This window comes from Mobula birostris, chromosome 12, assembly GCF_030028105.1.
Source record: "Mobula birostris isolate sMobBir1 chromosome 12, sMobBir1.hap1, whole genome shotgun sequence".
NCBI classification, from domain to species: Eukaryota; Metazoa; Chordata; class Chondrichthyes; order Myliobatiformes; family Myliobatidae; genus Mobula; species Mobula birostris.
Genome location: NC_092381.1, coordinates 93500134 through 93514811, shown reverse-complemented (window position 1 = coordinate 93514811; position 14678 = coordinate 93500134). Strand labels below are relative to the sequence as shown.

At 40.1% G+C, this 14678-nt stretch overlaps 1 protein-coding gene across 4 annotated transcripts in view; it reads left to right on the top strand.

The window, feature by feature from the left end:
* rasal2 (RAS protein activator like 2) overlaps positions 1-14678 on the top strand; it is a 406620-nt gene that overhangs the window by 326893 nt on the left and 65049 nt on the right. For all 4 annotated transcript variants that reach the window (XM_072274307.1, XM_072274306.1, XM_072274309.1 and 1 more), the window contains one exon: positions 10917-11015. In XM_072274307.1, the coding sequence (XP_072130408.1) occupies positions 10917-11015 (99 nt within the window). The remainder of the gene's footprint in view (positions 1-10916; positions 11016-14678) is intronic.

Here is a 14678-nt window from a genome sequence, read left to right as displayed (position 1 = left end):
CCCATAATATTATTAAATTCAGACGCCCAATGTATATGCTCATTCCAACAAATAGCAGAAACAGAAACACTTTCTCTCTCCACTCATAGTTACTGTTCTTTCTTATCAGTCTTTGTGCTTTTGATGCTGTTTATTACTGTACCATGGAGTTCTGGTTACCATATTGAATGACTTTTGTGTACTTTCTTATTTATGGACAAAATTGACTTATTTTGAACAATATTGTAGAAACAGAACCTATTTATTATGTGAAGCCAGCTGTTTTCTCTTCAGATATTGGACTGTTGGAAAATAAGGCTTGAGAGATAGTAATTGGGGGGGGGGACAAAGAAATGGCAGAAGAACTTTAGAAATACTTTGCGTCTGCCTTCTCCATGGAAGACATTCAAGAGTTTCGGGGCAGAAGTAAGTATAGTTGCTACCATTAAAGCGAAGGCGCTTGGAAGCTGAAAGGTGTGAAGTCACCTGGACCAGATAGCCTACATCCCCGAGTTCTGAAAGAGGTAGCTGAAGACATTTTAGATACATTAGTAGTGGTCTTTCAAGCAGCACTAGATCCTGGAATAGTTCCAAAAGACTGGAAAATTGGAAACATCACACCACTCTTCAAGAAGAGAGCAAGGCAGAAGAAAGGAAATTATAGGTAAGTTAGCCTGTGATTGGGAAGATGTTGGAGTCCTTTATTAAGGAAAAGATTTCTGGGTACTTGGAGGCACATGATAAAATAATTAGGTCAAAGTCAGTTTGATTTCCTTCAGGGGAACTTTATATAGTGCAGGGAAGTGTATAGTCATGCACATTGGTAAAAGAGATAAAGGTGTAGACTATTTTCTAAATGAGGAGAAAATTTATAAATCAGAGGTACAAAGGGACTTTGAAGTCGTCGTGCAGGATTGCCTGAAGGTTAACTTGTAGGTTGAATTGCTGGAAAGAAAGGCAAATGCAATGTTAGCATTCATTTCAAGAAGGCTGGAATATAAAAGCAAGAATGTTATGCTGAGGCTTTATAAGGCACTAGCCAGACCACACTTGGAGTGTAGTGAGCAATCTTGACCTCTTATCTAAGAAAATATGTGCTGGTGTTAGAGAGACTCCGGAGGAGGTTCATGAGGATGATTTAGGTGCTGAAAGGGTTAACATATGAGGAGTGCTTGATGGCTCTGCCTTAACTCGCTGGAGTTGAGAAGAATGGGGAGGGGGGAAATCTCACTGAAACCTATCGAATATTGAAAACCCTAGATAGGATGGATATGGAGAGGATGTTTCCTGTAGTGGGGGAACCTGGGAGAAGAGGGCACAACTTTGGAATAGAGGTATGTCCACTTAGATCACGAGGAATTTCTTCAGCCAGAGTGTGGTGAATCTGGGGAATTCATTGCCACAGACAGCTGTGGAGGCCAAGTCATTGGGTATTTTTAAAGTGGAAACGGATAGGTTCTTGATTAATCAGGGCACCAAATGTTACGTGGAGAAGGCAGGAGAATGAGGTTTAGAGGGATAATGGAATGGTGGAGTGGATGCAAATGGCTAAATTCTGCTCCTATGTCTTATGGTCTGATATTCTCATGTCATAAGGAAATATAGAACGTAGATGCAGGCTGGTGAAGAACATTAAAACAACTTTTAAAAACTTCTGTGGGGAAATAGAAAGGAATGCAATCATGCAGGCAAACAAAGCTCCTTTCAGACAAACAAAACCTATAATGAGGAGTAAAGGCAGAGAAATTAAACACTTCCTTTTAGGGAAGTAAATACACAAACCCTGCCAAATACTTTGGACAATGAAGAAGTGAAGGAACAAAGATTTACTCACAAAAAATAGTACTGATGAAGGAGGCATGTTTAAAAACTGATAAATCCCATTGATGTGTATCCCAAAGTTTTAATGGTGATGGCTTTTGATGATGTGAGTGCTCTGGTTATCAGGTCCTGAAGATTCTGTAATTGTCCCAAGGATCAGTGGCTAGCAAATCTGACCCCACATTTTAAGAGAGGAGGGAAAGAGAAAATAGGGAAATCTGGCTTGTTGGACTGACATCGTGGTTAATTAAAATCTGGTATCTGCATTTAAGAATATCAGATGTCCAAAAGTAACCAGCCGAGTATAAACATAAGAAATTCTACAGATGTTGGAACTCTGGAGCAACACACAAAATGCTTGAGTAACTCAGCAGCATCTGTGGATTGGAATGAACAGTTGACATTTAGGGCTGAGGCACATCATCAGGACCATTTTATCAGGTACTTCCTGTACCTAATAAAGTTCATTGGATGTTTTTTGATTTTCGTACTATCCTCTGTAAAGTCCCCAGAAATCAGCAGTTTCTGAAATACTTAAACCACCCCATCTGGCAGCAACCATCATTCCATGGTCAAAGTCACTTAGATCACATTTCTTCCCCATTCTGATGATTGGGCTGAACAACAGCTGAACCTCTTGACCTTGTCTGCATGATTTTATGCACTGAGTTGCTGCCACATGATTGGCTGATGAGATATTTGCATTAACAAGCAGTTAGGTGTACAGAAGTAGCTGATGATGTGGTCTCTGAGTATACATAGGTGTCCATAAATTCAGTGTTCATAACATGGAGATGGCCTATACCTTGTAAAGAATAAGATTTAGCAAAGTCCATGTGGTTAAGCAAGGAACATCCTATTCGACTAATTCTTTCAGGATGTGATAAGTAGAATACATAATAAGCTATATTGGATGAAATATAATTGGAATTTTGGAAGACATTTGATAAGGTCCTACATTGAAAGTTGGTCAACAAGGTTGTAAGGGATGAAGTTGCAGTTCATTTACTAACATGAGCTGATGTGAACTGATAGAAGGAAGACGCTGGAATTAAGAACATTTCAGATTGACAAACTGCCAAGCATGCAAGGTTTGGTTCTTGTTCCCTAGCCTTTCACTGTCCATATCAACAATTTAGCTAAGATTCTTGTTGAGACAAAGCTAATAGAATTGGGAGTACAAAGAAGGTTGTAAAATGCTTGAAGGGGGTGTGGATGAGCTGAGTGAATGAGTACGTTCACTGCAGATGGAATATAATGTGGAGAAACGAGGTCATTCACTTTTGTGCATATAACAGAAAAGCAGAGTACTTGTTAAGTGATGAGAGATTTGATACTCAAATGGATCTGGTGTGCTATTGAAGGCTACCATACAGTGCAGAAAGCAATTAAGAGGCAAATGATAACCTTTAAAATGAGATGGTTTGATTACAGGGGTAAATAGATCTTGTTAATGTTCTTTTGAACTTGGGTCTGAGCTTCCAGGAAACTAAGATTCTAATGCCTTTCACTGAATCCTTAGATATTTAGTAGTCTGGAGGGCGGAGCTGTAGAGGCTCAGATGTTGCGTTCATTCAAATCAGAGGTCAGTCAATATCTGACTAGTAAAGAAATCAAGAGATATGGGAATTGTGATGGTCATGACTCTGAGGCAGGAGGCAAGCCTTGATCTTGATGAATGGTGGAGCAGTCTTCAGGGGCCAGAGGTCTATTCCTGCTTCTATCCTTGTGTTCTTAACTGAGTATCAGGCAAGTGCTGTTGTGAATTCCAAAGCAGGAGCGCTTTCTGAGCCTTGTGTGAAAAGTGCATCAATATACCAAAGAACTGCACAGCTCTGCGCAGTCCTTTTGAATGACCTTGAACAATAAGTGATTAATTATTCTACTCTGCCAGAAATGATTGTGCTACTTGCGCATTGTCTTTCTTGAATGAACTTTCATGCCCTTGTTACCAAGCAGTCTGTAGAGAATACTATGAGTGACAGTGACATGAAACAGCTGCAGATCAAGCCACACTTAGCATATTGAGTCTGTACACCTGTAGTGCATTCTTGCTGGCCTGGTCAAATCAGCAAGGTTGCTAAAAAATTGCATCATCAACCTCCAGAAAACTAACATTCCAACACAGTACTCTGTTTTCCAAAATGCTTAAAATTTGCTAAAATGTGTAGTACATTTAAAGATCAGATTTGAGAAGGAAAACACTTTAGTAATCACTCCCTGTTGCTTTCCCTCATTGGTAGTTGCCATTGGTGCTACTATCCATTGTGAGCTGACAAATACTGCAGCATCTCCTAAGATCCATGAAAGAAATGCATCCTGGCTATCAACGTGAGATATATTGACACATTTATGTTGCTAACTGCAGCACTGGTGATTATACTTTACAAATGGCCCTCTTGTTTCAGAGCAATACTGCCTTTTAGCAATGAATACAAAATATTACTGCTGTGTTGTTTACCCTTATCTCATTCCCTATGCTCTTCAAATGTTTATTTTCTAATTTTCTTTCGCCTTGATTTCATAGGGAAATGGTAAGTTCGATGAATAATACTTCAGTCCTTACAGTAAAAGAAAAGATTAATATACCTGCCATTCTGGGTAAACCAATAATAAATAAAAGGCATAATAAAGGTAAAGGGGACACACAAAAAGCTTAAAGGAAAAATAAAGTGTCTGTGAAGACTTACAGAACCCATGTCCTCTTGGTTTTCATCCCAGCATTTTAAGGAAGATGGTGAAGGATTTACAGATTCTATTGCTTTACGGCTCCAAGCTCTGTCAGTTCTGAAATTGTTCTTTGGCTTGAGGATTTACAGTGAAACAGAAACCATGCAATAATGCTCTGTTAATTAACATTCATCATTTGGGGAGGGGGGGGAACAAGGAATTTATAATGGAGGACAGAATGACAGGGCAGCAGAGCAGAGTTTTGAAGGTGATTAGAGAGAAGCAACGTGCATTTGTTATGGGATGGGCTGTTGAATTTTATTTAAAGAACTAACTAAAATTACAGTGGATTATTTTTCACACACTACTAGAAGATATTGAGGAACTTTCCAAATAAGATACAGTTATCTGCAATTAAAGCTTGAGGGGATCCCAGCAGAAGTTAAAGGATAATGAATAATTTTATTGAAATGCTTGAGGAAGATAGATGCCTTTTAAGGAAATCCTTAATCAGAACCAGGCTGTTTTAGAACAAAGTCAGCAATCAGTTTTAAATACTTGTGCAATGCCTTCCTATAAAGAACAAGCTATACTAGTTCAGTTAATAAATATAAATCTGAGATTTTTGCTGAGCCAAAGCATGTGGGTGAATTCAGAATAGAGATTGGCTATGTTCTCACTGAATAGTGGAGCTGCCTTGAGAGCTGAATGACCAAATCCTGGACATGTAATGTCCACAGTCTTGTTCTTGACTTCTGCCTCAATCTATTTACAATGCAATTGGCCAAATCCTGCATGCAATCTTACAATGCCATAAATTGTAAACACGAAAAAATCTGCAGATGCTGGAAATCCAAGCAACACACACAAAATGCTGGAGGAATTCAGCAGGCCAGGAAGCATCTATGGAAAAAAGTCAACATTTGGGCCCGAGACCCTACATACGAAGGGTGATTGATAAATTCGTGGCCTAAGGTAGAAGGATATGAGTTATTAACTTCAAACTTTCTGCATAATCACTCAAAGTTGAATTGCTTGTGCATTTAATGAGAGCTGTATAACTCACCTCCTTCTATTGTAGGCCACGAACTTATCAATCACCCCTGCTGTGGGCACTTTCTGGAGGTCCAAGATCCATATGCTCCACGGCTGCTGGACTAAGCGCGTAAATGTAGGAGGCGACTATGTTGAAAAATAAATGTGCTAGGTTTTCTAAAATTGACTCCTTCTACCTTAGGCCGCAAACTTATCGATCACCCCTGGTATATATAGTTTTCCAATATTGTCTCCCTTTGCCCAGCAGATAAAATTTAAAATTATTATTCTCCACACACATCATTTCACCCCATCTCTGGAACTTCTCCACTCTTTCTGTACCTTCCCAAATCTTTTTCAGTTTCCCCACCATCCTTCAGCCCAGTGTTGGCTTGAGTCTGTTTATCTCACTTGAGTTCTTTCAATTCAACACTTGAACTAGTGCTGGGTTTTCCTTGTGTTGCTTTGAGACTGAATTAATAATTATACACAGTGGCCACTTTATTAGGTATACCTGTACAACTGCTTGTTAATGCAAATATCTAAACAGCCAATCATGTGGCAGCAATTCAATGCATAAAAGCATGCAGACATGGTCAAAGAGATTCAGTTATTGTTCAGACCAAACATCAGAATGAAGAAGAAATGTGATCAAAGTGACTTTGACTGTGGAATGATTGTGTGTGCCAGACGGACTGGCTTGAATATCTCAGAAACTGCTGATCTCCTGAGATTTGGACTCTCAACAGTCTCTAGAGTTTACAGAGAATGATGTGAAAAACAGAAAAAAACATCTAGTGAGCTGCAGTTCTGTGGGCAAAATTGCCTTGTTAATGACAGGTCAGAGGAGAATGGCCAGATTGGTTCAAACTGACAATAACCACAGATTACAACAGTGATGTGCAGAACAGCATCCTTGAAAGCACGACACGTCAAACCTTGAAGCAGATGAGCTACGGCAGCGGAAGACCACCAACATACACGCCTCCTTTACAGGAGGTGTCTAATAAAGTGACCATTGAATGTATAATTAAATGGCAACAGTGGAAACTGGTATTTCACTAAGTGGTGAAGTAACCTGGCGCGTTCTCTCCTTCCAGTGAGTATAATAATGGAAATAATAAACTCTAATGGTGAAGAGGAGACCATTGTAGAATTAGAGAAATAAAGGATATAGACTCAGATACATGACAAAGTTCAAGCATTAAGTGAGAGAAAGAGAGAGGAATCCTCAAGAAGATGTTGGAAAGGGTGGTATAAGTGATGGACAGACTGCAGCCCGAAAGATTAGCTTAAGTTTAAAATTTGTGCAACGGTGGTATCATCAAAGGTTCATTGAGGACGTCCAGTGGTTTGAAGGCAGAGCCTCCTCATTCATGTGTGAATGAATAATGATATTTAAAGGGACAGTGCATTTGTAATTTCACTTATTAAAACAGCATTTTGTAATAAGAGCTCACAGAACTTTGAGATTTCTCCTTTTCAGTATTTTTACTGGATCTGCTTATTTTAATGTAACGTTATTATCCTCTGTCAATAAGTTCCGTCAATGGCCTTCTTAATAGGAAATGCTCTCCTCAGAAATACCAGATTCACCATGGTAACAGAAGGCTGCAGGCAAAATTTCTTCCAAATTTTAGCACGTGACTATTTCCTCGAATACTCCATATGTAGTTCTATGGACACCTAGGTTGCTAACTTCAGACAGCAAACATTATTTGAATTTGGATCCTGGCACTGACCTCCCATTGCTGGTAAAGGAAATGCCAATGTGCCTCTACTGGCACAGAGATGACTCCTTAACCACAAAGGATATGGTTTCCCAGGTGCTGCTGCTCTAATGCTACCTCTGGGTTAAACAGATACCACTCAATGTTACAGGATGTCCTTTTGTCCTGCCTGAAAGGAGTTTCAAACACTTAGCTAAGAGATGTAAATGGTATTTGAACTTTCCTGACATTGCAGAATGTGAGTGGTGTAGAGCTCCAGTCGTTTTTATTGCACTTTGGCATACTGTGGTAAAGATTAGTGGTTTAAACAAAAGTTTTTTGCAAGTAATAAATGTATAATTCCTGGAAAGGTAGTTCCGCACTGACCTTCCTTGTGAAGGGATGGAGTTAAATGCTGTCAGTCTTATTTGTATTCCTTTGGCTTTGACTGGTGCTACTGTGCTCTGTTTTGTCAGCCTGATAAATTCTTCCTTCTTGACTGGGTTACAGCAAAGTGCAAATGGAACTGAAACATCCATTCTTCTGAGGGATACTTACACAATTTATATGAAACAGTTTTATCTTAGTACACAATACATGACTCCAGCATTCCTGTAAAACCATAAAGTGTCTTCAAGCTGGCTTTTAAGATCCATGATCCAATGGTGCACTCAAATGTTTGATATCAGCATTGAACTGGTATTTTTTTCAATGTTTCATTACATAAGGCCATAAGACACAGGAACAGAATTAGGCCATTCAGCCCATTGAGTCTGTTCAGCCATTCCATCATGGCTGATCCCGGATCCCACTCAACCCCATACATCTGCTTTCCTGCCATATTGTTTGACGCCCTGACCAATCAGGAAATTATCAACTCCCACTTTAAATATACCCATGGACTTGGCCTCCACTGCAGTTTGTGGCAGATCCCACAGATTCACTACTCTCTGGCTAAAAAAATTCCTCCTTACCTCTGTTCTAAAAGGTTGCCCCTCAATTATGAGGCTGTTTCCACCATAGGAAACATCCACTCCACATCCACCTTATCTAGTCCTTTCAACATTTGGTAGATTTCAATGAGATTCCCCCCGCAGTCTTCTAAATTCCAGTGAGTACAGGCCCAAAGCTGCCAAACGCTCCTCATATGTTAAGGCCTTCATTCCTGGAATCATCCAGGTGAACCTCCTTTGGATTCGCATCCTTTCTGAGATATGGAGCCCAAAACTGTTGATAATACTCCATGCGGCCTGACTAGCGTCTTGTAAAGCCTCAGCATTATTTCCTTGCTTTTATATTCTATTCCCCTTGAAATAAATGCCAACATTGAATTTGCCTTCCTTACCACAGACTCAAGCAGTAAATTAACCTTCTGGAAGTCTTGCATGAAGACTCCTAAGTCCCACTGCGCCTCTGATGTTTGAATCTTCTCCCCATTTAGTTAAAAGCCTGCACTATTGTTCCTTTTACTAAAATGCATTATCATACATTTCCAAACACTGTATTCCATCTGCCACTGTTTTGCCCATTCTTCCAATTTGTCTGTCCTGCTGCAATTGCATTGCTTCCTCAGCACAACCTACCCCTCCACCTATCTTTGAGGGCCACAAAGCCATCATTTCCATTATCTAAATCATTGACAATGTGAAAAGCAGTGGTCCCAACTGACCCCTGAGGAACACCACTAGTCATCAGCAGCCAACCAGAAAAGGCCTCCTTTATTCCTACTCGCTCTTTCCTGCCTGTCAGCCATTTCTCTATCCATGCCAGTATCTTTCCGGTAACGCCATAGGATTTTATTTTGTTAAACAGCCTCATGTGTGGCACCTTATCAAATGCCTTCTGAAAATCCAAGTAAATGATACCCACTGCCTCTCCTTTGTCCACCCTGCTTGTTACTTACTCAAAGAACTCTAACAGATTTGTGAAGCAAGATCTCCCTTTACAGAAAACATGCTGACTTTGACTTATTTTAACATTAGTCTCCAAGTACCCTGAAACCTCGGCTTTAATAATAGACTCCAGCACTTTCACAACCACTGAGGTTAGGCTAACTGGCCTACAATTTCCTTCCTTTTTGCCTTCCTCCCTTCTTAAAGACAGGAGTGACATTTGCAATTTTCCAGTCCTTCGGGACCATGCTAGAAACAAGTGATTCTTGAATAAATTATGACTGATGAATCTGTTATCTCTTTGCAACCTCTCTCTGGACTCTGGGATGTAGCCTATCTGGTCTAGATGACCTGTCTACCTTCAGACCTTTCAGTTTGCCTAACACTTTTTCCTTTGTAATAGCAATGGCACTCATTCCTGCTCCCCTACACTCATGGACCTCTGACACACTGCTAGTGTCTTCCACAGTCAGACTGATGCATAGTACCCATTAAGTTCATCTGTCATTTCTTTGTCCCCCATTACTTCCTCACCAGCATCATTTTCCAGTGGTCCAATATCAACTCTCACCTCCCTTTTACTCTTTATATAACTGAGAAAACTTTTAGTATCCTGCTTTATATTATTGGTTTGTTTGCCCTCATATTTAATCTTTTCCCTTCTTATAGCTTTTTTAGTTGCATTTTGTTGGATTTTAAAAGCTTTCCAATCATCCAACTTCCCACTCTCTTTTGCTACTTTATATACCCTTTCCCTGGCTTTCACGCTGTCCTTAACTCCCCTTGTTAGCCATGCCATTGCCTAGCCCTGCCATTTGAGAGCAACTTCTTCTGTGGGACATACCTATCCTGCACCTTGTGAACTACTCCCAGAAACATCAGGCATCTCTGCTCTGTCGTCATCCCCGCCAGTATCCTCTGCCAATTCATCTTGGCAAGCTCCTGTCTTATGCCTCTGTAATTCCTTTTATTCCATTGTGATACTAATACATTTGACTTATGCTTCTACGTCTCAAATTGTAGAATGAATTCAATCATATTATGATCACTGCCTCCTAAGGGATCCTTTGCATTAAACTGCCCAATGAGATCTGGGCTATAACACAACACTCAATCTAAGATAGCCTTTCCCCAAGTAGGCTCAGGCACAAGCTGCTCTAAAAAGCCATCTCACAGGAATTCAACAGATTCCCTCTCTTGCAATCCAATTCCAACCTGATTTTCCCAGACTCTTTGCATATTGAAGTCCCCCATTACAATTGTGTCATTACCCTTATTACATGTCTTTTCCAGCTCCCTTTGCAATCTTGACCCCACATCTTGGCTACTATTTGAAGGCCTATATATGATTTCATAATGGTTTTTTCACCCTTGCAGTTTCTTAACTTCACACACAAAGATTTAACATTCTCTGACTCTGTGTCACCTCTTTCTAAAGATGTAATTCCATCTCTTACCAACAGAGCCACACCACTGCCTATGCCTTCCTATCTGTCCTTTTGATACAAAACATATCCTTTGATGCTAAGCTCCCAACTATGACCTTCTTTCAGCTATGACTCAGTGATGCCCACAACGTCATACCAACCAGTTGCTAACTGTGTCACAAATTCGTCCGCCTTATTCCAAATACTACGCGCATTTAAATACAGCATCTTCAGTCCTGCATTCTTCGCTCTTTTGAATCTTGTCTCTGTGGTACAATTGAATTCTTTGCTTTGTCTCGATACGTAAAGAAGCAGCACTGACTCGGTTTTCACCTTGCACTTGTAGCATGCCCAGGTATAACCTGACATATTTTGTGTTGCAGGTGTCATACACAGGAGGAAGTAAGTGCTTTAGCTGCTCATCTGTGGCAGAGAGAGATAAGTGGATGGAGAACCTTCGGAGAACTGTGCAACCAAACAAGGTAGTTATGTTTTAGTAAAAATGTGTTACTAAATATATTAAAATTGTTTGTTGTACTTTCAAAGTAAAGAAATTTGGCAGCTGGATTATCAAACCTAGCTGATAAAAATGTGTGCTTTAAGCAATCCAATAGACAGTATTAAGATTATTACCAAGAGCAAGTGAATGTCAGGACAGTTTGCTCTTATCTAGTCTTGTTATCTGTAAATGACAATGACATGCTTTTAAATCATTCTGCATTAATGAGGAACTAACTCCGAGGGTGGGATGGATATCCTGCAAAGCCGTGATCCTTTCTTAAATCAAGGGATCCCTTCTTGTCCCTTCATCAAGGGTCTCTCGGGAAAAAGAAAACAAGAGTTATTGAGGTAATTAATACTGTACATGGGTAGTACAGTGGCGTAGCAGTTAACATCATGCTATGACAGCACCAGTGATCCAGGTTCAATACCGTACTGCTGCTGTCTGTAAGGAGCTTGTACGTTCTCCCCTTGACCTTTGGGTTTCCTTTGGGTGCTCCTGGTTTTCTGCCCCATTCCAAAGACATACGGGTTAGAGTTAGTCAATTGTGGGCATGCTGTGCTGGTGTGGAAGCATGGCAACACTTGCAGTCTACTCCCAGCACATCCTCAGTCAGTGTTGGTCATTGACGCAGACAGCACATTTCACTGTATGTTTCAATGTTTGGATGCATATGTGATATATAGCTACTCTTTTAATCTTTTACTCCCGGAATTGCTCAAATCAGATCAATGTCATGATTTTATTGAGCAACGTGTGAGTAATCTACTTGTTTACACACTCATCAGGGTCCAGTAGCTCACCTCTGAAGTTTGTTCCTTGAAGCACACATGCTGCAGGGTGCCTTTCATGTGTGTGCCATTCATCTTAACTTAGCAGTGGGATAAGAGATCCCACTGTTCATTGCAAACGTCAAAGTAAATTTGTTATCAAAGTACATATATGTCACATTTCAGTCACTTTCCACTACCCTGAGATTCTTGTCCTCAAGCAAGCTGACCATTCCAAAACTATTATTTGAACTAAACTTTGCACCAAGTGTTCGTCTTGTGCTTTATTTCAGCTTCCCAGATTTTCAATCTGTTTCCTGCAGCATATAACATTCTTTTTTCTCAGATTCAGTATCCTTTTGGCCTGCAATGACACAATATCATACAAAATTTAACATGCAAGAGGATGTTTTGTATTTCAGAGGTTTGAGGATACGTCATTTTCAATTGATAGCATCCATGGGTGATTCCTTCTCTAAAGAAGAGATCAGATGTTGCAGAGTAGAGGAGTTGGCTTAATAAAGTGACCTCAGGAGTGGAGTCCAATGTGGTCTTTTGCTGCTGCAGCCCATCCACTTCAGTGTTCGATGTGTTGTGCATTCAAAGATGCTCGCCTACACACTATTGTTGTGACACGTGGTTATTTAAGTTACTCTCACCTTTTGTCATCTTGAACCAATCTGGTGATTCTCCTCGAGGTGTTTTCACCTACAGAACTGCCACTCACTGGGTGTTTTGGGGGGGGGGGTTGCACCATTTTTTGTAAGCTCTAAAGATTGTTGTGTGTGAAAGTCCCAGGAGATCATAGTTTCTGAGAAATTCAAACCACTCCATCGGGAACCAACAATTGTTCTACCGTCCAAATCAGTTAGATCACACTTCTTTCCCATTCTGATATTTGCTTGACCATGTCTGCATACTTTTATGCACTGAGTTGCTGCCACATGATTGGCTGATTAAATATTTGTGTTAACGAGCCGGTGTACAGATGTACCTAATGAAGTGGCCACTGAGTGTAGATGCGTGTTCATCCAGCATTTACTACTTCGTGACACTGGTGTCCAGCCAAATTGGATGCGTTTTTCAATTGAGTCAATACATTGCATATAAAGTAATGAAGTAATGCTGACTCTAGCAGTAAGTCACTTTGAATTATCACTTGAAACCTGCCCTAAACCTCATTGATTCATTGGGTCAGTTTTATTCTGCATTGCAGTTAGGTAATAAGGCTTATCTCATCTTGTTTTTGGATTCAGATTACAATAAGGGTGCTGTAAAAGACTCTTCTGAATATCGTTACTTGCTGCATTACTAACGTGGTTCATCAGATGCAGTGGTCAATGATACTTATGCTGTCATACTTAGGAAGTCGTGGCAGATTCAGTGTTCTCAAGGATGTTAATGTTATGCTGATCTTTCTGAACAGAATTAAGCATTTGGAGGGGCCATTATTATTGAACTGCAATGCTCATAACTTCAACTAACCACGTTTACAAAGTTCTGTGTATATTCATCATGATGTGGAAGATGCAGAATGTAATGATGTGCATGCTCATAAGGTCTGAATAATCACGTCTGTCTTGCTGATTTAATCTGCAACTTTCTGCTCCTAACAGTAATGCTGTTATTCACCTCTCAGCCTTATATAATGCTGTTAGGACTCTGCCTTCTGTCTCCAAGGACTGTAAAACCTGGAAACGGTGGGTGCACTCCAATTTTGACAGTGTTCATATCTGTGTCTGACTCTGTGCTTTTATATTTGTGCGCAGTTCACCGTCACATTCTGTTCTTCTTTCAGGTCTTTTCATTGCTGCTTGCCGGCAGCTCAAATGCTGTTGTTTTCTTCAGATAAATAGTAATATGATGTACAGCTTGTGTGGTGTTGTGGGACTGCATGAGGCAAGCATTGCTTTCACGTGAGCAGGGCTTTTTCCAAAACTGCAGCACATTACAGTGTGCTCACCCGTGTGTACGTGACATTGCTCTATCCACAACCTTGTTCATACTGTCAGTCTTGTGAGTAAACTGAATCGGCCCACAAGTCACTCACGTGGCAATGTATGTGAACTATTCGCCCAGTGTAATGTTTCATTCAATTTACCACTTGAACCAATAGTCTGCCCTGCATTAGCCAGCTGCTTTCAAGTGCGCCTGCTGCAAACTTCCACCTAATCAGAATTTGTGTCAATATTATCAATGGGGTGTGCTCAACCTGGTCTGGTTGCATTCTGGGATTGATTATGTCTCTCCTCACGCGTGTGTACTTAGTACTTTCTCGATCACATTTTTCCGTTTTCCATTAGTGTTGATTAATTACTACACTCTTCCACCTGTGACTATTAATTTTCCTCCGTTTCCATCTGCAGCTTTTTATGTTATCTCTAAGTGTATATTAATTTATGCATAGGATGCTTTCAGTACACGGGTCATCAGATCTTTAAATGTTCTCCTTTGCATTGATATTCTTTTTGAAAGCAGGCTAAATTACAGATTGCATTAATAACATGCCGACGAATGTTTTTTGCCTGCCTTCTGTTCAACTTCATGAAAGATAATAATTTGTTGTGATTACAGTTTGAACATTTCAAAAGTATTTTGGAAATATAACAAAACATAACACCAAACGAAATCACACAAGAAGTTCTGATTATGGGGTTTACTGGTGCTCTGTGTTATATATTTTCAAATGTTCTATTCTCAATTGGACATCCTTGAAGCAATGGTAAATTACTTTTGTAAGTGCAAAATCCTCGATTCAACCTCTCCAATCAATTATGTGAGCATACCAAAGAGGGCCAGTGGTTGTCATGCTCTAATGACTGTGCTCAGGAACGTGTACAGGATTGACCCTCATTCAGTTTGGTTCTGCAAAT